Below are 26,040 nucleotides of genomic sequence, written 5' to 3'. Positions count from 1 at the left end.
AATTCGTGTTCCTCTGCTTGCCTTCCTCCCGTGGGCTAGTCCGAAGTGAAGGCTTAGGGCTGAGGGGGAGGTGCCCTGGGGAGGAACAGCCGGGGCCAGGGATGGACTGGAGGATGAACAACCCAGAGCTGCCTCAGATTTGGTGAAAAGGCTTTATTTATAAAAAGAAGACAGAAGTAAAATAATTGGGTAGGAAAGTGGAATCTTGTACCTTATGCACTGCTTTCTCTTCTTTCCGGGGTTATGGTTCCATTCTTGAAGCCATGGAGGCCCCAGTGGGGTTTCCTGAGGGCAGACAGAAAGCTCTTTGCCCCTGACCCGGCTCTCTAAGCCCAGAGAGAAGAGCCAGCCTGTGACGTGGTGGTGCTTCCTTAGCTGAAGTGGAGATAAAATCTGGTCTTCAGTCTGGCTGCTGGAGTGTAGAGTGTGCACTCAGCCTCTCTCAGCCCACAGCTGAGCCCCCTCCCTTTCTTGGGGTTTGTCTACAGCAGGGGTGTTAAATTCATTTTCCTGGGTACCACATCAGCCTCGCGGTTGCTTTCAAAGGGCTGAAATAATGTTAGGGCTGTATAAATGTAACTGCTCTTCAACTGTTAGAGAGGTGAAATCACATTCGGCCCTTTGAAGGCAACCGCGAGGCTGATGTGGCCCACGATGAAAATGAGTTCGACACCCCTGGTCTCTAGCTATTCAGATAGAGGGACAGACACAACTCCACTCCCGGGCCTTCAGTGTAGGACCCCCTTGTCTCCCCAGGAAGCCCCAGGGTTGGGGCATACCCGAAACACAGTTACCACCCCCACACACTTGTGAAACATTGGAGGTGGCTCTCAATCTGTAACCTGCAGCAGGCAAGCTTTATAAACAAGGGGAGGATTTTGGGGGGGGGAAGGTTTCCAGCAAATGGAGGGAGGAGGAAAAAAACAAAACACCCACAAAGTACCAGATACCACTTTCCTGTGCAAGTTGCATTTCTGGCTGATTATTCAGATCTGTGCCTCACTCAAAGGAAAAACACAGTCAGCCACGAAGAAGCTGGGAGAATCATTGAGCCCTGAGCAGTCTGAAACACTGGCGTCCAAGATATCACAAAGAATTCCCCAGGCCCAGCTCATGCATACTTTCTTCAGAAAAGTCACAAACACACCCACACACAGAGAGCAATGAAGTACTCCCTAAGAAAGACTCTACTAAAACGGACTCCAAGGGGAACATAGGCTGATAAGAATAGGCAGAAATGAATTATGATTAGCAACCTCCCTGATGGCTTTTCAGGGAAGCTCATTTTTGGTGGCTTAGTCATTTGTCTGAGAGAGTCTCAGCCACACAGCTGCCGGAGAGGGACTTGTCCTTGCGTGCTGGCCTGTCTGCGCCTTGCCCCAGGGACCGATCATTCAGGGCCTGCAAGGAGGAGGAAGCTAAGAGGGACACCCGCAGTTGCCACCCAGCACATTCATGGTGTCAGCACAGAGGAAGTCTAGCTGGGAGATGCCAGATTAGATGAGATGTGGACAGGGAAAGAAGTGGATCTGAGTGTCCGCAGGGGTCTCCACAGTACAGGGCTCAGAAGAACATGGAGCTCTTCTCTTAGTGGTCTCTGGCTTTGCTTGCTGAAAATCAAGAGATAAGCAAGACAGAAAACACAAGAATGTTCCTAGGGTGGATTGAGAAGGGTGTATTTTTCCAAATGCCAGGCTTTCCTCCTGTATATAGAGCGCATTTTGATAGAAAGCTCTTTGAGACATACTAGAAACCTTCTTGCCCCATCCCCAGGAGGAAAAAATCCCAAGGCGTGGACTTCCTGGGGACTTCACCAGGCTGGCCTATTAGCATTACCTCTGGTTAATGACCCCCAGGGAAGATGAACCCCTTCTGAGGGAGGAAGCAGCGGTCACTTCCTGCGGTGAGCTGAGTCCCCTGCCAGCCCGGGGAAACGGGCACGCCAGACTCCCTCCTCCCAGGGAAGCCACGGCACCTGCTGATCCATCACTTTGTTCTCCTCTCTTTTGCACCATAACTTACACTCACCCCTAAGCACTGCACGAGTATAATTTTCAGAAAGATAAAGTGACTCCTGTGCAAATACGAACTGAACATTTCAAAGATTTATTTTCAACTCTTTGAATGAAAAGGGAACCAGAAAGTGTTAAGGCCTGGTCAAGGAACATTGAGGAATTAGGTATTTATAGACCATTTAAAAAAGGAACATCGGGTGACGATTGCTGGGTTAGGTAAGACACTGGCTAATGTTCCACAGGGGAATATACCACAACTTATGGGGTTGTCTTTTCTGCCAGAGAGAGGTTATTTGCAGTTTTATTGGATAAAATCTACAAGTTTACATGTAACTTCACTAACTGGGGAGATTTGAATCAATAGTAACTATTGAATGAAAGTAAGTACATTCCCATAGATAATTCTTAGATGGACCTTTGCCCCCATATGACATTGAAAGAAGATACTATACACATTTTTGCCTTATTTCCAAGTTTTAGATAATTTCTCTTGATAGTTCCTTGAGGTTGGAGAGAGCACTTTCCATTTTGTGCACCTTATGCCCCCCCACCCCAAGCCCAGCACCATGGGAGGGAGATAACGTGCCCTGTAGTGCTTACTGAATGGTGCGTTCCTATTAGTAAGACGGGGCTTTTCCAGTCCCCCTGCTGACATTGTGCTTGTCCCTATTGCTTGCTACCCATTCTTATTTATAGCTTTATGAGTTTCTTTGGTAAAGATACTTAATGTAATAAGAACATTCTTATTTCTGTACCATCAGGTCAGCCCAAGCCAGAGGTGACTTGGTATAAAAATGGCCAAACCATAGAGGAAGGTGGCATTGTTTCCAGTTATGAATTCTTTGAGAATCAGTATATTCACTTGTTACATCTCTATTGGTAAGTGGATGAGCCCCTGTGGACTGTTTACTAAGATCCCTGAACCCTCCATGTGCTGGTTGCCAAGAGGCCAGATCAAAGGATTGGCTGCTATTTGCTTTTTGAGTCCTGGTGTTCGGTGCTATTGGCAGGCATCAGCCTAGGTGTCCCTCAACAAGTCAATGAGGGTTTGCCTGGGAACTAGCTGCACTCCCGTATTTGCTGCCGTTGATGGAATTACAACTTTATCTGGAATTTCATTCAAGGTGGCCCAGCTATGTTCATTCATTAAATGAGGTTTTCATTTAATCTTCTCTCTGGAAAATCAAGAAGCATAGCAGGATTTCAGCACTGTCAGCCAGTCTTCCTTGTGTAAGGACGGAAGGAAGAAGTCACTGACCAGGATCCCACGGCCACAGATGGGTGATGGTGCTATTTTTGGAAGTAGCGTGGTCCAGAACAGTGGTTTTTAATTCCTTTTTGTTCCCCCAAGAACTGGCCGGGTGAGATCAGGAAGCCCCACATGTGAAGCAGAGAAAAGGGGAACTGCTCTGCTTGTAGCAGGTGGAAGCCAGGGTTCCTGGTCCCCACTGCTACCAAACTGGTCTCGGTGGCCCTTATGGGGGACATGGTGTGACAATGATTGGCAGGCGTGGACGTGTGCCGATAGCCTTGGATCCGAGAATAACAAAGTAAGACTTGGGTCTGATTCTGACTGCCATTTTCTGGCTGTGTGATGTTGGCCAGTTATTTAACCTCTTCAAATCTCATTTTCTCCATATACCAGATAAAAGGGGGGCTAAGAAAATAAAATGATTTCATACTTGTAAAAAACTTGTTGTGCCGTAGTAGTTCAATAGTCACCAGCTTTCTTAGCTCCCCATACACCCCTTTGTTTCAGAGTAAGATCAGAGATCGTGGTTGAGATGCTTGGCTCAGCTGGTTTATAATATATCCGACCTTATGTCCAAGACATTCATTTACTCATCTGACATTTAGTTCTTTAAATAGTGTTCACCAAGCAGCTACTCTATGCCAGGCATGTTGCTTAATTCCAGGGACAGAGGTGAACCACATAATCATTGTCCACACCCTCATCCAGCCTCAGGTTCAGCATGGAAGACAAATGGCGAACAAACCAGGCCGTCTTCCCCTCTCATTTCCCATCCTGGGAGGCAGCCCACCTGCCATTCGCTCTCCCTCCATCCACAACCTGGGTTTTCCTGCTTCCTCTTTCTGATTTTGCCAAGGCTTGCCCCGCTGTCCTCTCCACCCGCTTCGACTTAGAATCCACCTCCATGGCTCACAGGCAGTTTTAAGATAGTTACCCATGGGTCTGTCCAACCTCAACCCCTTTCCTCTCCTTTCCACAGGCCTCCTTTTGGGTGTTGGTTTATTTTCAGGAGTGATGGGCAATTCAATAGACTGTGGGCCCCCCAGAGGCAGGAATCCTCTCTGTTTTACACTAACTCATTCCCTGGGGCCTAATACAGTGCTCGCCACACACACGTTTGTTCAAAGGATGGTGAGCACACCCCCCCCACACATAGTCATTGTTTGTGTAGATCAGCATTGGTAGACCTTTTCTGTAAAAAGCTGGATAGTAAGTTTTTTTGGCTAAGGAGGCCAAATGGTCTCTTTCATAACTACTCAGCTACGCCATTGTCGTGCAGAAGCAGATACAGACAATATATATATATATATATATATATTTAAAAAATGGCTGTGCTCCAATAAAACTTTATTTACAGAAACAAGTGGGGGCCAGATTTGGGCGGGGGTGGCTATAGTTTGTCACCCTGCAGGCCTGGACGGTGAGATCCCTGGGGATCTGTGCACTGTACCTCTTTGCTTTCCACCCTTGCCTTTCAATTCCCCTGAGCATTCAACACAGGTGTTTTGATTGGTCAGTTTCCATCTTGCACTTAGATAAAATATGAACTCACTTTTTCGCTAGAAGAGAAGCTCTTACTGACAGAATGCCATTTAAGAATTAAGATTTGCTATTAGTGTTGTTTGCTGTTTATACAGGACCAGGAAAGTAGGCAAAACAAATAATTGCAGCATCTTCAGGGGTTAAGGGGTGGGGGAATGAGAAGGCGAAGCCACGGAGTCAGGGGGGCAGGTTAAAACGGGAGTGACCTCGACACCGGACACCTGGACAAGAAATTTAGGAAGGGAACGTGTGCTGTGGGAGGGGCGGGGTGTCCTCATTCTCTGCTCTGAAGTGCAGCGGGGCAGTGGCTTATGTAAAGTTAGAGATGTGATATGGCAGAACGCACTCCTTGCAAACTCCTGGCCTGCCATTTTGAAAAGCAGTCCATCTCCTGGGAGAAGCATTCAGACCCGATGCAAGGAAGAACCGCAGGGCTCGGCGGTTGTATGTTCTGGGTAGTAGTCAATACGCTGGGTACTAAAGATCCTTGAACGTTCTGGCTTTTTACATTAGCAGTTCTGAACTGTAGCGGCTCATTAGCATCGCCTGGGGAGCTTTTAAAACCCACTAATGCTTAGCCCCTACCCTTGCCTAATTCAGTCCAAGCCCTGGTGATTCCAATCTGTTGCCTGGGATGAAAAAAAGGCTTAACATCTAAACATTCGTCTGCCGAGTGGTTCAGCTTTTACCAGCCTGTTAAATGCTGGTTAGGAGAATAAATGGTGTTTTGTGCAAATGCCTTTCAGAAATTGATTTAATTGTTAGTTACAATATTCGTCTCACATTTTCTTGCCATTATGAGTGCACCATAAACCACTAGATTAGCTCAGAGTTCCCCCCCAAAAAGTATTTTCCTTTATCTACCCGGATTTAGTTGTTGGGTCACTAAATCTGTGTTCTTAGGTACGTGAAAGCTGTGTCTGCCTTCCCCGTGGGCATTTTCTGGTTTAACAGTCTGCCGTTCTGTTTGGAGGCCAAGGGCCCTGCTGCTGTGTTTCTGGGCCTCTGGGCCTCCCTCCTCACACCACTCCCATCTCGTGAAAATGTGGCTCATTCGGGCTTGGGCCGAATGAGCCGGCTTGGAGGAGACTGACTGGTGCTGGCGTGACCGTTACGTTTCCACAGGTCAAGTGTGCTTGGCAGGCAAGAGGAATGGAATGGCAAGAAAACATGGCAAGCAAGGGACACACCAATAACAGCATGTTTTGCAATGCAGCATGAAAAAGATTTTTTTTCAAAAGTTGCGGGGGTTGCAGGGAAGGGAAGAAAATACAAATAGATGTTTTCTACCTCAGCGCAAGCAGGCTGTGGGCCGGGCATACACACGGGGAACTGTGGTCTCTGGTGAACACGATGTAAAGGAAGGCAGCAGAGCAACAGATAAAAATCAGTCTGGGAACCCACACCTAGAGAGAGACACTCCTCTCCGCAAAGTTCTGAGAGGAGCACAGATTGCAAGTGGGGCAGGAGGGAGGGGGAGGAGGGCTGGTGGATGGAGCGGGAGCACCAGCGTTAGAGGAAGGGGGCGAGGCTGCTGCCTGGCTCTCTCATAAGCTTGGCCCTGGGAGTGGCTGAGCCAGGGGCAGGCCCTGCAGAGTCGGGTGGGGACACAGGCCAGGAGAAATGTCTGCCCCTGCAGTGCAGTCAGTCCTGGGCAGGGTACAGGGAGGGCTCCTGGAGGCTGAGCAGCCTGAAGGAGAGAGAAGAGGTGGAGGGCAGGTGTGGCTGGACCCTGGGGGCCTCAGGTACCAGAGTTAAGGAATCCACACTTTCCTCTTGAAAATGATACTCAGTCTGTGAAGGTGTTTGGGGGCAGCAGAGAGTCATGGATGGGAAAGTTTGCCTTTCTGAGAACATCCCTCTGACTACAGTTTGAGACAGGCCTGGAGGGTGAGCCTGAACAAAGCAAGAGGAGGGGTCAAGGTCAAGCATGAGAGACCTTAGGTGGTAGACTTTCCTCTTCCAGCGTTTCCCACACACATACATTTCCACACTCTTCTCCCTTCCCTCCTGCTCTCGGGCCATGGGTGGTCAGCTGGAGCCACTGGTCACTCTCACCATCGCCAGGCCCGGCCCTGAGTGCCCACTTCAACCCCTTTGCCTGGACAGGCTCCTCTCCCGCCCCATTCTCCAGCCCACCCGGAGCACAGGTGCACAGATCCCAGGGCTTCTTGGACCAGTCCCAGACTCCTGAAAATGGTTGCCTTTTCCCAACTATTAACTGTCTCACTGGTATTACTGCCTCAGGGGAGCCTTCTCAAATCACCTGCTATAAAACAATCCAGCACTCATCTCATGTCACTGTTATTTACAATATTCTTTTATTTAGTTTCTGTCTGTCTCCCCAGTAGACTGGGCACTCCATGAGGCTGCTATCCTCCCAGTCCCTCGAGTGACCAGTGCACAGCATGTGCTCAGTAAACACCGGGGGCATCGAGTCAGTGACTTCTGCATCGTTTATGTCCTCTCTGTCACAATGTCAGCTCCTGGGGGTGGGGACTGGATTTCTATTATTTGTATTCCCCTTAGCCTCATGTGTTTGGAAATGATAAAATTCTCTAGGTTCTTCCTCAAAGGCCAAACTTTTTCTTTGTTTTGTGCTCTGCTACTTATTAGCGGTGTGGCCTTAAGCAAGTCAATTAACTTCTCTGTGATTCATTTTCTTCCTGATGTGAAAAAAAAATTGTAATTTCAATGAGATTATTCATGCAAAATGACCGGGAAAGTGCGCATGTTAACCCGGGACAAATGTGAGTTGTTATTGGTTAGCAGTTGATCGCATTTTACAGCCCGCTCCCTGAAAGCGTTCCGTCCCCCAGAATCTCCCAGAATGAATCTCTCTGCCCTGGCCTATCACACCAGTTGCGTTTAGAGTCAGAATCACTGTACAGGAATAACGTTGAAAACTCACAGAATCAGTGGAGCGCTTTCAAAGACTGGAAGGAAGTGGATGTTTAACAGGACAGTCATAACCCAGACACAAGTGGTGAAGACGTTTGGTCACACGTGCCTGTATCTGAAAGCCTGTTTGCATGATTTTTGGAAGGTGGAACCTGTGACATCGGGGTGGACAGACAGACCCCGGGAGCCTCCGTTACATTCCCACAGCAGCTCTAGTTTCTAGTAGGCAGACAATGGTTCATAAGCACGTACTGTCTGAGCCGAAGATGTTGGCTCCTGCAGGGGCCATCAGCCTCTTTCTATGCATGACCATGCAGACATCTAAAAACATGAGTTATTGGTGGCGAATGAGCCTGGGCAGATGAGTGTAGGTGAACCAGTTAAAAATATCTCCAGTCCTGGAAGAAACACCTCAAGGCACACATTGTGCTAAAGGTAGAACTGTAACCATCAAGTTCACTTACAACAGAAGATTATGTTGTAATCTAAGATTATGTTGCCTTTGGAGCAAGTTTCCAAAGCCAAGTTGTTTGGATTTTTATTTTTGATTTTTAAATATTTTATTCATTTATTTTTCGAGAGAGAGAGAGAAAGGGAAGGAGAAAGAGAGGGAGAGAAGCATCAATCTGTGGTTGTCTCTCACATGCCCCGATTAGGGACCTGGCCTGCAACCCAGACATGTGTCCTGACTGGGAATCGAACCAGTGACCCTTTGGTTCACAGCCTGTGCTCAATCCACTGAGCTACACCAGCTAGGGCAAGTTGTCTTGATTTAAACCCCAGATGTACCTCTTATGCCCTGTATCATCTTGGGCAAGTCACTTAACCTCTCTGTATCTCAGTTTCCTCGTCTGCAAAATGGGGATAATGATAGTACTTGCTTTATAGGGATGGTGTAGGGATTAAGTCACCGCATGCAGAGAGCTTAGCATACGCCATCAATAATATTTTTTGCACTTCAAACCTGTCGCCCCACACTGAACTGATTGGAAATCGGACAATTTGGAGGTAGGGAAGGCAGCTTCATTTGGCAACAGTGTCCCTCTTCCCTAGTTCCCTCTTGGAAGAAGAAGTATAATTAACATGTTTGATCAAGGAATCCCTGGGTGGAAATAAAGATGACTTAATCTTGCTGTGTCTTGGCTAAGACCGAAAAGGCATTTCATCGGAGCTTGGAGAGCATTTTGTGAACTGGGTGTTCCTGTGAGCTTAAGTAGGTGTAATGAGTCTTAAGGGTGACTGATAGAACTTTCCGGCACCCAGAAGGCCTCTGTGTTCCCAGCAAAGAGCTCAGGCTGCGTCATTTTTCCTGAATGGACTCAGCAGGTGGCATCCTGGCCACTCTTTAGACCAGACTGGAGCGTTTCTTGAATGAGTCTTGAGGGTCTGACGGGAGACTGTCATTTAGTTCCTGGGGTGAGAGGTCTGTGCCGGAATCCACACCCCGCTTGTCATCACATTCCAGTTCTGATTTTACAGTAAGTGTCCCAGAGGCGTGAGTGGTTCTGGGAGATGCCCTGGGACACTCAGCGTTTCCTGTGTGACACTCATCTTTTCCTGAGGATGGGACTCGGGTGCTTCCTCCCCCCTGCTGCTAATTCTCAGGGCAAATCAGTGTTAGTTTGGGGGCAGGTAACAGAATGATCCAAGAGCCCCTCCCAAACAAAGCCTTGGGACAGCTGGAGAAAGGTGAACCGATCACTGGAAATCAGACACACACCAAATGTCGTTGAAAATGCCGCTCCATTGGCACCTCCTGGGAACTCAGAGCAGGCCGGTTTGGGGGTGCCCTGGGGTTCAGTCTCGGTAACCCCTGCATCAGGGTCCGACATTTCTGAGGACTGACAAGGTGGGGAGCCTCGCTGATGTAGGAACCCCAGTGCTGGCACAATGACCATCGACCGGCTCCCTCTTCAAAGGTGAACGTCGTAAAGAAGCCACTTGACAAAGGCGGACAGTTAGTTAGGTGCAGGGCTGGAACTCCCAGAGTGGGAGTCCCAGGAAGGGCTCTGCTCCAACCCTGAGGGGAGGGGGCAGGGGTGCAGGACCGAGAGCAAAGTTTGGTTTAGGAGCATGTGCCTTTGTCCTGACCAGCCGGCCCTGTTTTCAGTCCATCATGCACTTGGCTGAGGATCTCCCAAGAAACTTCCCTCCACCTCTGCGCCGTCGCCCGGAAGCCCATCCTGCCCCTGCCTCCCTGCTTCGTCTTCCCCGGTCTCTGTCTCGAGTTCTCTGTGAGCTGCCGGGTACCTTGGACCCCATGCCTCCTCTGCCAGTCTCCAGACTCTATCCCTCTGGTTGCCTGGCTTACTCACACTCTCCCAAATGCAGGCGGCATTGCCTTTCCTGAAAACTGAGGTTGGGCCAGTCCCAGCACCTGCAACCCTTCAGCTCCTGAACATCAACTCCGCACATGGGTGGGGAGGGCTCATGCTCTGGACCCTCCCAGGACCTTCTGCCGACCACACCTGAGCCCCAGAGGAACCCAGGAATGGGCTAAGCCTGTGCCCCTGATCCTGCCTGTATCAGTCAGCTCAAAAACACCACATATTTGGGGGCTGAAACAACAGAAATTGGTTCTTGAGGGTGGAAGTCTGAGATCAGGGTACCAGCATGGTGGGGTTCTGGTGAGGACCCTTTCTCGGGCTTGTAGATAACTGTTTTCCTGCTGTGTCCTCACATGGCAGAGAGAGAGAAACAGACAGCAAGCTCTGGTATCTAGTCTTATAAATGGCCATGAGTCCCATTTTGAGGACCCTACCCACATGACCTCACCTAAACCTAATTCCTCCCAAAGTCCTTGTGTCCGAACACCATCACATCGAGGGCTATGGCTTCAACATATGAGTGTTAGGGGAACACAGTCAGTCTGTAGCATTGCCTACAATGTGGAAGGTGCCCAGAGAAGCCTATTGGTTAAGAATCAAGAGATATTGGAGCAATCTGTGAGATTCTGTGTGGATACTTAAGAGAGCTGGCTTCAGACTCATACTGCATAGGTTCAAATCTTGGTTCTACTTATTTAATTTTTTAAGATTTTATCTATTTGTCTTTAGAGGGGAAGGGAAGGAGAGAGGGAGAGAAATATCAATGTGTGGTTGCCTCTTGTGTGTCCCCTGCAGGGAACTGGCCTGCAACCCAGGCATGTGCCCTGACTGGGAATCGAACTGCGATCCTCTGGTTTGCAGGCCTGTGCTCAATCCACTGAGCTACACCAGCCAGGGCTTGGTCCTACTTCTTAATTGGGGGTGTTGTTTACCCTCTATCTGCCTCAGTGCTGTATCTGTAGATTGGGAATAATAATAGTATCTACCGGTCAGGGTTGGGTGAAGAACAGAATAATCCATGTAAGGTTTTTTTGAACCATGTCTGGCACTCAGCAGGTGCTAAGTAAACGTTAACTCTTTTTACACTGAGGTCTCCTGTGTTTTGTTAGACATGGTCTCTCTCCGTCATGAGTTTGAAAGTGGAATCAGGCTGCCTGCCCATTTCAGAGAAGATGGGGCCTAACAGATCTCTGAATTCAATTCCAGGGCTGGTGTAGTGTGGCTGCTGCTTCTATTGGTGCTGAGAAACCAGGCTCAGGCCAAAGGCCTGGACTCTACCTGGGTAGGTAGGACAGACGCAAGACTGCATGTGAGGCTTAGGGCAATGATTTAGAACAGATCTCGAACCACTACCTCACTTCTGAGCCGTTACAAAGCTCAAAGGTGTTGATCAGGCCTTGCAGCATGCTGCCACAGGGCCTTTGCCCATGCTCTTCCTGCTACTGTCTGGGGAATGTTCTTTCCCAGATAGTCCATAGCTAGTTCTCTTACTTACTCCCAGTTTCTGCTCAAACCACTGATCTCTGAGCCCTTCTCCGACTGGCCATTTGAAGTAGCACCACCTGACCCCAGCATACCCTTTCCTTCTTAACTTGCTGTATTTTTCACATAGCACACAACATTGTGTGTGCGTAGGCACACACACACATATTGAACAGATTCGTGTAGGTATAATGGACATACAACAAACGGCACGTATTTGAAGTGTTCCGTTTGGTTAGGCTTTGACACATGCACACGCCCAGGAAACCATCACCACTAAGACAGGGAACATATCACCCTCAAAAGGTTTTTTCAGTGCCCCTTGGCAAACCTGCTTTCCTACCAAACCTGCCACCCCTCCTCACACAACAGCCATTCTGCTTCCAGTCACTGGGAGGTGAGTGTCTGTTCCTTTGTGGTCTTTCCTAGAATTTATATACATGAAATCACGGAATACATGCTGTTGCATGTCTGGCTCCTTTTGCTCCACATAACTCTCTTGAGACCCATCCATCTTGCTTGGTGTGCACAGTGCCGTTGAGCTGCGTTTCACTGTTTCATTGCATGAACCTGCGAGATTCTGTTACTCCGTTCGCTTGTGACAGACACTTGGGTTGTTTCCAGTCATGATGTGTGTTCATTTGCATTTTTGTTCGCTGTGAGTCTCCCCCAGCTGGAATGCGAGTTCCATCAAAGCAGAGACTTGTCTGGTCTGTTCCCTGCTGTCTGTCTAGTGCCCAGCTCAGGGCCTGGCTCTCAGTGGGTGTTCACTACAGATTTGTGGGATGAATTAGTCACACAACACATTGGGTGCTTTCGTTGTATTCTTCACCGAGTCTTGCTCTGAGGGGAGGGGAAAGGGCTGTTGGGATTTGGGACACGCTACCCCAAAATATGGCACCTAGCATATTAAATATCGTTGGTTAAAGGAATTCTTTAAAAATGGCAGAAGCGTCCTAGCCATGTGGCTCAATGTGTTGGGCGTCATCCTGCAAACCAAAAGGTCACCAGTTCGATTCCTGGTTAGGGAACATGCCTGGATTATGGGTTCAATACTTAGTTGGGAACATACAGGAGGCAACCGATCAATGTTTCTCTAACACATCAATATTGCTCCCTCTCTCTCCCCCCAGCTTCCTCTCTCTCTAAAATCCTTAAACATATCCTCGGGTGATAATTTTTTTAAAAAGCCAGGCTCAAGAAGATCACTCCACCCATCTCTGCTTTCTTCCCTGAAACAGGTCATAACCTGCTCCCAGGGAGGGAAGACATTCTTCCTATCACCAGAGAGGGGGAATTTGGGGCCAGTAAATCTGTACAAAGCAAAACTTGTTAAGCCAACCCCGCTCTTCCTAGTTACTTCTTCACCGTTTACCACCTCTAGTCCAAACCCTGTAGCCTTGTCCATTCTGCACATATTCATCATTTCTTTGTCTGAAAGAGGTAAAGGCTGCCGGCTCTGCTCGCTTCTTCAGGTCTTCATTCCCTTGTGAAAGCTCCTTTGTACATGTACAGAGTCAATAAAATGTGTCTGCTTTTCTCCCGTTAACCTGTCCTTGTCGATTTAATTTTCAGACCCAGCCAGGGATCCCAAGAGGGCAAAGAGAATGCCCTCCTCCCTGCAGGGTCATTCCATGGGCAGCTACCTGAACCTGGTGAAATGACGTGAATGGCAGTGGTCGGCCTAGTGACACAGTACAGGCTACAGTGTTTGAGGGGGTTGCAAAGTCAGGAAATATGTTAAACAGCTTCCCACAGCATCTGTAGGGGAGGCCACACTGCCACCCCTTGAGTTCCAGGCAGCCTGAGTTTCCAGTCACTATAGGCACCCCCACCCCTTCCATCTTTGCCATCCCCACGCCCCACCCTGCTGCTCCAGCAGGCTGGAGACTTGCCCTCCTTGCCAGCCCCCACCAGCCTCCCCGCTGCATGGGGTTGCTTTTCCCAGGCACCAGGCTAGCTCCCTGCTTTCCCGCCACACTGCTAGTTACTGCATCTGTCTGTCACCCAGCAGGCACCAGGAGATGGGAGCAAGGCAGAGGCAGAATGAGATGGCCCGGTGAAGATGACAAAGAGGGATACAGCCAGCATGAGGCTCTGGTGACAGAGCAGCAGGCCCAGAGAAGCAATTAAATTGTGACGGGTTTCTTCCTTGACCCGTCTGCCAGGGGGCTTTGAACAGAGGTGTCCTTGGGTCTGGTTCTGTGCATTCCCCCTGACTGAGTCCAGCAATTAGTGTTTTTTACAAAAGCAGAACCAACTCGAACACCCGCAGAGTCGCATGCAGGGTGAACTGGGAACTCAGCGCAAATTGAGCAGTGAGTCAAGCGACAGCTGGTATTTTTCCCCGAGACTTTAACAAAGGGACTTTCTCTCTTTGTAGACCTTTGGAGTCCCAGAGCACAAAGCAACACTGAGATCTTGCCACTTGAAGTTGATTTAGAACATGCAGCCAGGGGAGCTTGTTAGAATGCCAGGCTCCTGGTCCCTAGCCCTGACCTGGCCAATCACATTCTGAGTTTTAATGAGCTCCCAGGTGATTCATGAGCATATGAATGCAGGAGAAGCCCCGCTCTAAAGATTTTTTGAGAGGAGAAGCAGGTTTGGGTAGGAAAATCAAGTTTGGTTTTGGGCACACCGAGTGCTTGACAAATGAGTGCATCAGTCCTTCGGACTTCAAACTTGCTTTTACAAAAGAGCCCTGGGTCCACTGGGTCAGTGTCCAGTGGCACGCTGTTCTCTGTCCTGCTTTCAAAATGCCCCGTCTCTCACAGATGGACCTAGAATTTAATCTAGGAGCTTTTCTATTGTTACAATGTCCCTCGAGACTCCTGGAGACAGTCTGGGACACTATGCTGACTTGGTGGTTTTCTGGGAGGTGGGGGTGGTGGTTGTTGGTGGTTCAGCCATCTGTTAACTAAGCCTGATAGAAGTAATGCCAAAGAGCGGGTTCCTTTCTGAAGCCAATTTGCTCATTTCTTGTTTAAACAGTGTCTGGTCAGCCTGCATTGCTCCCAGGGGCTCAGAAACCTGTCAAAAGCTCAGTGCTTTTGTACCGAAATAGAGCCAGGAAACCACTACCCACAGTTGTCCAGGCACAGGTTTCTCCTCTGTCCTTGGTGCCCGGGGTCCCTACCTTCTCCACCACATATGTGCAAAAGCTGACAACCCCTTAGCTCGATGCTTCAGAGCTCTGCCTGCACACTGGAGTCACCCGGGGAAGCTTAAATACCACCCACGGTGAAGCCCTTCACTCCACTGTGCTGCTCAATTGCTTTTCTTGGTGGGGCCCTAGGCCAGGTATTTTTCCCTTTTTTAAATAGACTTCCTTTTTAAGAGCAGTTTTAGGTTCTCAACAAAATTGAGCAGAAAGGACAGAGCTCGCATACAGCCTCCTGGTCCTGTTGATCCTGCAGAGGCTCCCCCATTATCAATGCCACCCACTGGAGTGGGACATTCGTTACAATCGGCAAGCCTCCGCTGACACACTATGATCGCCCGAAGTCCTCGGTTGGCACCAGGGTCCGCTGTTGGTGTACCTTCTGTAGGCCCAGGCCAATGTATCATGCTATGTAACCACTGGTAGAATCTCATATAGGCCAGTTTCGGCCCTGAAAACCCTCTGGCCCCAGTCATTTTGAAAAGCTGGTACGTGAGTCCCAGGGTCAGCCAGGGCCGAGAACTACTGATTTCGTGCTTACTGAGTGCCGGGCCCAGCTTTGAGCACGCCAGAGGAATTAATTCTCCAAATTCTCACGTCGCCTCTGGTGTAGGTACAGTTCTATCCTGAGCCATTTGGTAGCTTGTCCAGTGTCGCACATTAGACGGAGAGCATGTGAACTATGTCCCTTAACAACTAGGCCATGCTGGCCTTGCAGTCTGCCTCTCCAAGCTGATCAGAATCGCACTGGGGTCAAGAAGAAAGTCAACTGTCCCTTGCAGCTGGCTCACCGGCCATGCTCCTGAGCAGAACTCAGTGCCTCCAAGCCCAGAGTCCCTGTCCGCAGGGCCCTCACCTACCAGCTCCACCTTCTGTGATTGCCTGCGCCCACTCATTTTTTTGCTTACACATGACCTGCTGGTTCCAGCTCTGGTACATCAGCCCAGGACACCCTCCTTTACTCCCTACCCAGCCAAAGTTTAATCCTTCCCTGCTGGGCTCAAGTTCCAAGCTGCTGGCTTCATTCCCTGAAGAGCCAGGGCTTGTGGACCTTCCCCTTCCGTGCCAGAACCACTCCCTGCCTCAACTGTGCCTTCTGGGATTCCGTGGCAAAACTGGCAACTCCCCTAGGGGGTGTTTCCTGTGTCCCTAGGCACACCCCCTGCAGTGTGCTGAGCTTATACAGTTGGAGGGCCCACCGGGCATGTGGGACATCGGGGTGTTTCCACTCAGGCAGAGGCCACAGGCCTCATTAGCTACCCTGTACAGTGTGCAGGTGTGGCGAGCGTCTCCCAGGGGACCCCCTCCCACTGTCCCCCCNTCAGAATCGCACTGGGGTCAAGAAGAAAGTCGACTGTCCCTTGCAGCTGGCTCACTGGCCATGCTCCTGAGCAGAACTCAGTGCCTCCAAGCCCAGAGTCCCTGTCCGCAGGGCCCTCACCTACCAGCTCCACCTTCTGTGATTGCCTGCGCCCACTCATTTTTTTGCTTACACATGACCTGCTGGTTCCAGCTCTGGTACATCAGCCCAGGACACCCTCCTTTACTCCCTACCCAGCCAAAGTTTAATCCTTCCCTGCTGGGCTCAAGTTCCAAGCTGCTGGCTTCATTCCCTGAAGAGCCAGGGCTTGTGGACCTTCCCCTTCCGTGCCAGAACCACTCCCTGCCTCAACTGTGCCTTCTGGGATTCCGTGGCAAAACTGGCAACTCCCCTAGGGGGTGTTTCCTGTGTCCCTAGGCACACCCCCTGCAGTGTGCTGAGCTTATACAGTTGGAGGGCCCACCGGGCATGTGGGACATCGGGGTGTTTCCACTCAGGCAGAGGCCACAGGCCTCATTAGCTACCCTGTACAGTGTGCAGGTGTGGCGAGCGTCTCCCAGGGGACCCCCTCCCACTGTCCCCCCTTCCCCACTGCTATGGCTGCACTGACCTACTTCCCAGTGAACTGAAGTGTGAGCTTTAACCCCCATTCTCAGAAGAAAAGCTCCCAAGATCCGGGCCCTGCCCACTTCCTAGGGGGCGACTGATCATGCCTCTTGATTTGCCTGGGTCAGCTCAGTTTCCCTGGCGTGGCCACAGTTTCTACGGGTGCTCTTGACGCAAGAGCCGATTGCATCTCTTCTCACTCTCTAGTGTGCCCTGTGTCGATAGTAAATAATGCAGTTGCCCTTCCTTTCAGCTCACCACTCCCCCAGTGAGGTCACCCTGAGATTAGCATCAATAGGAAGGTACCACATCCCAGGCTGCAGGGAGGAAGGGACACAGCAGCACTCCTAGTTCTGGGTCACTGGTCACAGGGCAGAAGCTGGAACCCTGGTGGGCCTGTTCTGAGGGACCACGAGCTACTGAAGAGGGAGGAGCCTACTAGAAATGCCACATGAGGCTGGCTTCTCCCTTCTCCCACCCTCCCATCTCCTACATCTGTCTGGTCCCCTCCTGCAGCAGGAAGCCAGTGGTCCTGGCAGCCAGGAGAGGTGTGGAGGGGTCAGCCCCGCCCCCAATATGGAGCAGAGCAGGCGAAGGGCTCAGCGAGGGTGAGAGGCAGACAGGCCCCAGAGTGGCACAGCACAAGGACACTCTCAGCTCTTTAGATGCGGGGGTCAATACATCTGTTTTATTGGCTAAACATCCGAAGAAATTTGTAGGTGTACAAGGAATCTTCTCATCCACTTTGGAATGCATCTAGCTGCTTGTAGAAAATGTGATCCAGACATTCTGGGTGTTTCTGGCATTAGAATTCTCCCATTTTGGCAACCAACAAAGCTTTGGGGCATGAAAAACCTAAGCCTTTCCTATTCCTTTAGTTATTCTGAATAATTCAATTAATAAAGTTGATAGCAGCAGTTAGGCAAGCGATAAATACACTTGGTATAAGAGGATATTGACCTTCACCGGGTGCTATGGCTGCAGTTAGGACACGGATGTCATCATGTTGGTATTTATTGAGCTGAGCCCTCGCCCCCCTCCATGGTGCATGAGAAGGCCAGGCTCAGAGAATTCATAGCCACATGGGGGTGGGGTGGGGAGGGGAGGGGGGAACTGCAGAGGCCTCCTCACTCCTGCATTCCTGGCTCCACTGTTCAAGACAGCAGACGTCCCCTCCCAGATCCTGCTTTCTTCCACTGGAAAGTGGAAGACATAATCAAATAGAATAATACCTGAAACCCAGAGAGGATTCCAAATCTTACCTCCAGCCGGTAGCTTCAGCTGCCTCTTCTGTGAACTGTCTTCAGGGAGCCCAGTCACACCGCATAGCTTGAGTCTCCCCAATTTTAATCTTGTTGGGAGAGTTTTCTGGGGAGCAGTGGAAGGACCTGCAGGAAACAAAAGGGTGAAGAGCAACATGAGCTAGGGAATCCACTTTTCAGCCCACACAGGAGTAACCGATTTTATTTGATTTGGGCCAGTAGAATTGTGAGTAAATAGATACATGAAATAATGCATGTGAAAACACAACACCCTTGGGGTATTATGATAATGATCAAAATGTAGGGATTTAAAAGTATATCCAGCCCTGGCTGGTGTAGCTCAGTGGATTGAGCACAGGCCTATGAACCAAAGGGTTGCTGGTTCGATTCCCAGTCAGGGCACATGCCTGGGTTGCAGGCCAGGTCTCCAGTTGGGGCCTGTGGGACACAACCACACGTTGATGTTTCTCTCCCTCTATTTCTCCTTCCTTTCCCCTCTCTCTGAAAATAAATGAATAAAATCTTTTTTTAAAAAAAAGTGTGTCCATTTCCATAGGTCTGTTGCTCTGGCTGCTAGAGAAGAAAAATGATCCCCTGTCTTCCTTTTGCACTTGTGTTCTGTTCCCCAACCCTTGTCTTCATGTTCTTACGTTAGAGGGTTCCTAGTCCTGTGCCTACTTGCCCTGTGCTCTTCATTCTCACCCACAGTTATAACCCTTGTCCCCATGGCACAAACCATCCTAAACTGGCAGGATCTCTAGGCTGAGCCCTCTGCCCTCTTCACTCCCAGCACTGGTGGAACCAGCCTCCTCCTGCCCGAAGTTAAGGCAGGCCGGCTCGTGCATCCAGCATCGAGTCAGAATGTCTGGGGTGGAACCCAGACATACATCTTCTTCTTTCTGAATCAGGACATCGAGGGCCGAGGAGATTAAGTCATCTGCCTAAGGGAGCATGTCACTGACCGTGTGGAGCACAACCGCCAGCTGTCCCTGCTAGTGCCACCTCCAGAGTCCAATATCCCTTCTCTGCCAGGCGTTATGCTGTGAGAGAATGTGGAGAGCACTTCACAGCCTCCCCTGGGGAGGAGCTTTAATGGGGGGTTCTCAAAGCATGGTCCACAGACACCTAAAGGGTCCCCAAAACCCTTTCAGAGGGTCCACAAGGTCAACACTGTTGTCTCGAAAGTACTGAAACATTATTAGCCTCTCTCATGTGTATGCTGATGGCAAAACTGTTGAAGTCTTAGCATCAATCCGGGCATGCCTTAGTTCGTGGCCCTAGACTACACTGGGTGTCATGGAATTCCTTAATGGTCACAGTTCAAAACGAAGCGAAACCTAGAAAACCTTCCTTAAGAATGTTCTTGATGCATCAAGTAAAAATAGCTGATTTTCTCAAATCTCGACAAGTCAGTGAAAGCCCTTGGAAGCACCGTGTCATGAAATGGGAGACGTGCTGGCCTTCCTTAGCGTGATGGTCATCCTGCAAAAAAGCACCTGTGTGGTTGTTTTGGCTGCAAGCTAAAATAGCTACTTTTCTTTTTCATGGAGTGTAACTTTTACCTGAGACAACAATGGACAAATGACAGTCGTTCAGCCCTGGGTATTTATTTGGCAAACATTTTCTCAAAAAATGAACCATGGGGAGCTGCCACTTTCACAAAAACTAAAAGTTTCTGTGTTGCCAGTGATAAAAATCCAAGCTTTTCAGAAGGTACAAACTTCTGAAGCAAATCAGTCCCGGGGGTGTGATGTACAGCATAGTGACTACATACTCTGTTGTGTCTCTGAAAGATGCTATAAGTGTCGACCTTAAAAGTTCTCATCACGAGCACTTCTGGCCAAGATGGAGGTGTAGGTGGAAATACTGCGCCTCCTCGCACAACCAAAATTGGGGACAACAAAGATTTAGAAACAAAAACACAACCAGAACAGACAGAAAATTGAACTGTATGGAAGTCTGACAACCATTCAACCAGACCAGTAAGAGGGGCGGAGTTGGCAGCTGGTGGAGTGGGATCACAGCAGGAAAAGGTGGTGGCTGCAGGGAGGAAACGGGGCACAGGGAGGAAATGAGGTGCAGGGAGAAAATGAGCAGACCCAGTGAGGCGTGCAAGGCAGCTGGCCGAGAGAGGTCACACATTCACGCACAGATAAACCAGGCAAAAGCAGGCAGTGAGACAGACCTCGCAACCCAGGGCCCCAGCAATGGGAAATAAAGCCTATAAACACCAATAGAAAACACTTGTGGGGGCTGAGATGCCAGGATAGATTCCTAGCCTCACAGGAGATTTTGCTGGAGAGACCCACAGGGCCCTAAAATGTGCACAAGCCCACCCACCCAGGAACCAGCACCAGAAGGGCCCACTTTGCTTGTGGGAAGTGGCAGAGGGGACTGAAATATGAGTGGAGCAAGCGCCATGGTTCCCTCTCTGACCTTGCCCCCAGGAACAGAGTCACAACCCAGCATTTGGGTTGCCCCGCCCTGGTGAACACCTCAGGCCCCGCCCCTTATATGTAACAGGCATGACTGGACCAAAAAATTATGGCTCAGACAGAAGAACAAATCAAAGTCCCAGAGCCAATACTTTTAAGCAACGAAGAGATAGCCAACCCATCAGATGCACGGTTCAAAATACTGGTGATCAGGATGCTCACAGAATTGGTTGATTTTGGTTGCAAATTAGATGAAAAAATGAAGGTTACACTAAGTGAAACGAAGGAAAATGCACAGGGAACCAATAGTGATGGAAAGAAAACTGGGACTCAAATCAATGGAGTGGACCAGAAGGAAGAAACAACCAACCAGAAAAGAATGAAGAAACAAGAATTCAAAAAATGAGGAGAGGCTTAGGAACCTCCAGGACATCTTTAAACGTTCCAACATCTGAATTATAGGGGTACCAGAAGGGGAAGAGGAAGACCAACAAGTGGAAAACTTATTTGAACAAATAATAAAGGAGAACTTCCTCAATCTGGCAAAGGAAATAGACTTCCAGGAAATCCAGGAAGCTCAGAGAGTCCCAAAGAAGATGGACCCAAAGAGGAACACACCAAGGCACATCATAATTACATTAGCCAAGATAAAAATGAAGGAGAGAATTCTAGAAGCAGCAAGAGATAAGGGGACAGTCACCTACAAAGGAGCTCCCATCAGACTGTCAGCTGATTTCTCAAAAGAGACCTTACAGGCAAGAAGGGACTGGAAAGAAGTATTCCAAGTCATAAAAGGCAAGGACCTACAGCCAAGATTGTTTATCCAGCAAAGCTTTCATTTAGAATGGAAGGACAGATAAAGTGCTTCTCAGATAAGGTCAAGTTCAAGGAGTTCATCATCACCAAGTCCTTATATATGAAGTGTTAAAGGGACTTATCTAAGAAAAAGAAGATAAAAAATATGAACAGTGAAAAGACAGCAAACTCAGTAATTAACAACCACACCTAAAACAAAAGCAAACTAAGCAGACAGCTAGATCAGGAGCAGAGCCACAGAAATGGAGATCACATGGAGGGTTAGCAACAGGGGAGTGGGAGGAGAAGAAGGGGGTAGAAGGTACAGAGAATAAGTAGCATAGATGGTGGGGAGAAAATAGACAGGGGGAGGGCAAGAGTAGGGTAGGAAATGTAGAAGCTAAAGAACTTATGACACATGGACATGAACTAAAGTAGGGGAATGTGGGTGGGAGAGGGTATGCAGGGTGGAGGGGAATGAAGGGGGGAATGGAACAACTGTAATGGCATAATCAATAAAATATATTATAAAAAAATAAATGTTCAAAAACCAAAAAAAAGTTCTCATCATGAGACAAAAATGTGTAACCATGTGTGCGATAGTTGTCATCTACATTTATTGCGGTGATCATTTCACAGCCTATATAAATATTAAATCATTACTTTGTGCACCTGGAACTACTATAATGTTACATGGCAATTATTTCTCAATTTTGAAAAAACCTAAGTTGTCAAGCTATTATTGCAGTCCTCTTCCCTGTACTTCTGGGACTTTAATTATGCATATGTTGCAAGCTTGAAGGTGTCTCACAGGTTTCTGAGATTTTTCTCTTGACTTTTCTCCATTCTTTTTTCTCCCTGTTCCTAAAACTGGGTAATCTCAGTCGGTAATCTCCAAGTTCACTGTTTCTTTATTGTCTGCTCAAGTCTGCTGTTCAGCCCTCTAGTTAAGTTTTCACTTCAGTTATACTTTCCAACTTTAAAATTTCTATATGGTTATTTATAATTTCTACATCTCTGGGGTAGCTCAGTGGATTGAGCATGGGCCTGTGAGCCAGAGGATCATGGTTCGATTCCCAGTCAGGGCACATGCCTGGGTTGCAGGCCAGTTCCCAGCAGGGGACACACCAGCGGCAAAGATACATTGATATTTCTCTCCCTCTCTCCTCCCCTTCCCCTCTAAAGATAAATAAATAAAAATTTTAAAAAATAATGTCTACATCTTTACTGAGACAGTGTTCTCATAGTTTAATTCTTTAGCTCTGTTTTCTTTCAGTTCCTTGAACATACTTAAAATAGCTCATTTAAAATCTTTATCTAGCAAGTTTGGGGACAGTTTCTACTGGCCACTTTTTCCCCTCTGTGTTTATGGACCACACAGGGATTTCTTTGCATGGCTCATCATTTTCTTGTGAAAGCTGGACACTTTAAACAATATAAGGTAGCAACTCTGGAACTCAGATTCTCTCCACTTTCTAGGGGTTGGTGGTGTTTGTAAGTTTAACGACTTTTCTGAACGAATTCTTTAAAATCAGTATTCTTTGTTGTTTGTGGCCACTGAAGTCTCTGCCCAGTTGGTTTAGTGGTCAGCTAGTGTTTGGACAGAGGTTTCCTTAGATGCCTAGAACCAGTACTTCTCCTAGGTTTGGCTGAGGGTGCCTGGGCACGTGGTGGGCATGCATGCCTTCCACACAGCCAGGCAGTTGACAGCTCTGCTTTAGCCTTCGCTTCCTGCCAGCACAGAGCCTTAAGATCCATTGGAGGTGAGAACTTCATGTATCTCAGGTCCTTCCTGAACATGCGCACAGGCCTGGATGTGCACACAGCCTTGCGCATGTGGATGGTCTTCTATATTTCCAGAACGTGCCGGAGCTTTTCAGTGCCCCCGTGGACATCTCACTGCCTAGATTTCTCTTTCAATCTGTTTGGTTAGCCTAATGTTTGGGTTAGCTACCCACTGCCTCAGGCAGCCACGATGTTCAACAATTGCCTCTGAACTGATTTCTGACAAACACCCGTAGGGAAAATGTTCACACCAGCTGGGCTCCAAGTCAGATCATAGAAGGATGATCTTGCGAGTGGGGATCTCCGGACAGGCCAGATAATGACAGCTCCCTGGGACTGGGGCTTTGGAATCGCTCCAGCTCTGATGGGCCCCCTCTTGAATAAATGCTCCTCGCATTGCCTGTGGTTAATTTTCAGAGTTTTGAAAAAGTTGATTCATACAACTTTTGCCAATGTTCTTGTTGCTTTTACAGAGGAGAAAATTTCTGGAAGTCCTGACTCTGCTATTTTGTTGATGTCTTTGCCTTTCTGCTTCTACCGTACAACTTAATACAGTGTTGACTTACATTGTTATGATAAACTGATATTATTATTCACCTAGCTGGGAATTCAGAAAATGTGTATCCTTCATCAGCAACTTGGCAGCTTTCCAATACTTCAAAATTATTCTGATAAGAGCGGTAGTCATATTAACAAGTGTGATTTTATATTGTATAAAATAAATATATAAATAAATAAAATATTGTATAATGAGCAGCTCTTGCTCCATGAACCTGTGTCCCCTAGTCTTTCCTCCACCACCATCTCCAAACACTGGTTCATTAACATTTGGAAGATCTCATGAACCAAGTTTCTCCAAGTGACCAATACTCGATGTTACAAAATCATACATGGGTACAAGCTGTCTGTAAAATGCAATATAGACCAGTGGATTTTACATAACAAGTATGAAAAATTCATTGATGTGGTTTTAAATTCTGTACTGCAACTAATCTTTGAATAGTATCAGAGAAGGTTATTGGCAATCATATGGAAAGACTATTAAAATATTCTTTCTTTTTCCAACTACACATCTGTGTAAGGCCAGATTTTCCTCAGATACTTCAACCAAAACTATGTATTACATCACATTGAATGTGGAAGCAGATACAAAAATCCATCTGTCTTCTATTAAGCCAGATAGTAAAGACATATAAAAAACAGCGAAGCAATGCCATGCAAATGAGATTTTACTTTGTTCTGGAACAATAGAGGTATTTTTCATAAAAATAGGTTACTTATTTTAACATGTAATAAGTTTATTTCTGTTATTTTAAATGAATAAATAAATGTTCTCCACTTCCCTCAGTTTTAATATGGTATATATAGATAGACATGACACCTATAAACAAACATGTTTGGAGTCCTCAGTTAGTTTTGAGAGTGAAAAGGGGTCCTACTGCTAAAAAGTTGGAGGACCTCTGGTTTAGGCCAATCCGGGAGGTTCAAGTTCAGAAGCCATTTCATTCACTTTAGGTTGCGTGGAGCTCTTTTCCTTTAACATGGAAGGAACCTGGAGTATTCAGACAGGACTTTCACAGCAGGCTGGAGGAATGCTGCTGCTCCTGCTGCTGCTTCCCTCAGCCAAAGGGGAAGATACTAAGGAGGGAACTCAATTGTTCAGGGAATTCCTTCCTGGCCGGTTTTGCATTCCTGTCACATCACTGTGGGCCATGCACGTCACTCTGCCAGCATCTTGCGAAGATTTTAAACTCCAACCCTATTCACACCATTTCAGCAGCTACCACGGAAGTCCCTTCTCTGGACTCCCCGGCTCTTCCAGTTTGTGACAGACAACTTGGCACAAAACTGACCTACAAGGTTCTCTAAGAAAGTCGTGTTATCTCCCCCAGTGGATTTTTCGTCGTTTAGGGCCAGACAGGATGTCTCACGCATCTCCTTGACCCTTCCTCAGCTCTTAACATATCAGGCAACAGGACACAATTCGACACAGGTTTGCCTAACACTGAGCCTCCTGGGTTAGATGTTTGTGTGCATTTTACACAGATCGGTCAATAAATGTCTCAGCATCGCCTCTAAGTCAAAGCCAGACTCCTGGCTCCTGCCTTCTGAATGTGGTTGTTAAGTTCTGTGCTGGGCAATACATAGAGTGAGATCAGCAATGTTACAATTACCGTGAGGTCAAATGAGATCAACAAGAGGGCATATTATAAAGCAAGTGTAACATGGTCTTATTGGGACTGCAGAGCCTGGGAAGGATTCTAGTGGGAAAGGTCAGCAAAGCAGGTCAGGCTCAAGGCTCCAAGGGACTCGTCAGTAAAGGGCGGGGCTGCGGGAGCACTGGCTTGAGCAGGGAGAGCAGGCTCAGCATGACCCAGGATTCAGTTCCTTCCCTGCTGGGCCAAAGCTGAACGCCTGGCTTGGCTTACGTAAATCAGGACAGCGTGTGGACTGGGGTTTCCAGCTACAGGGACCCACTGGCTGTGGTTTGAATTTAACGGTCATGTTAAATTAAAGAGGCAATGGCATACTCTTCTTCAAATGTATGAACCTGGCATATGGTCTTATCCTTACAGTCTCCTGGGGGAACCAGGCCTTCTTAGCATGGTCTCAGGGAGTAATTGCTTGTGCTATTCCACTCTGTGAGGCAGAACACTTCAGTTCCTGAGTACAAGGTCTCACTCCGGAAAACATGCTTTTTCAAATTCCCATAACATAAACAGGGCTTAAAAATAAAAGGAAGGTGGGCTGGGTTGGGAGTAAAAGACAGAAAACTATACTTGAACAACACTTAAAATAAATGAAATCTAAAAAATTTTAAAAAAAGAAAAAGCTTTAAAGGCAAATAAATAAATAAATAAATAAGAGGAGGGAAGAGTCTGTGATATAAAACATCCCCCATTTCCCAAAGTAGTTCTCAGTATTATCAGTTTGGGGAGAGACTGTGGGAAGTCTTAAGGGGCAATGCTGAGCTTCCCAGGAGTCGCAGCAGAGTGGGGACAGACGGAACTCAGACGCCAGTTGCTTCTGACTGCAAACCCCTTTCCAGGGAGACCCCAGATGTCCCTGAGTGTGCAGTAAAAGTCGCGTCTGTTTGCTGTGTGTGCCCTGATGTGAGAAATGTCAGCATGCATGTCCACACGTGGCAAACTCACCT

The 26,040-nt window shown here is 48.1% G+C and overlaps 1 protein-coding gene across 1 annotated transcript in view; it reads left to right on the top strand.

Annotated features, from left to right (window-relative positions):
- Positions 1-26,040, top strand: part of ALPK2 (alpha kinase 2) — a 99,327-nt gene that overhangs the window by 15,483 nt on the left and 57,804 nt on the right. Inside the window, exon 3 of the mRNA XM_037035028.1 lies at positions 2,777-2,894. Within this exon, the coding sequence (XP_036890923.1) occupies positions 2,777-2,894 (118 nt within the window). The remainder of the gene's footprint in view (positions 1-2,776; positions 2,895-26,040) is intronic.

The sequence above is a fragment of the Sturnira hondurensis genome, unplaced genomic scaffold, assembly GCF_014824575.4.
Source record: "Sturnira hondurensis isolate 20B ecotype Veracruz unplaced genomic scaffold, ASM1482457v3 Scaffold0001872, whole genome shotgun sequence".
Lineage (NCBI taxonomy): Eukaryota > Metazoa > Chordata > Mammalia > Chiroptera > Phyllostomidae > Sturnira > Sturnira hondurensis.
Note: the sequence above shows the minus strand (reverse complement) of the source record. Positions and strands in the feature narration are given on the sequence as shown.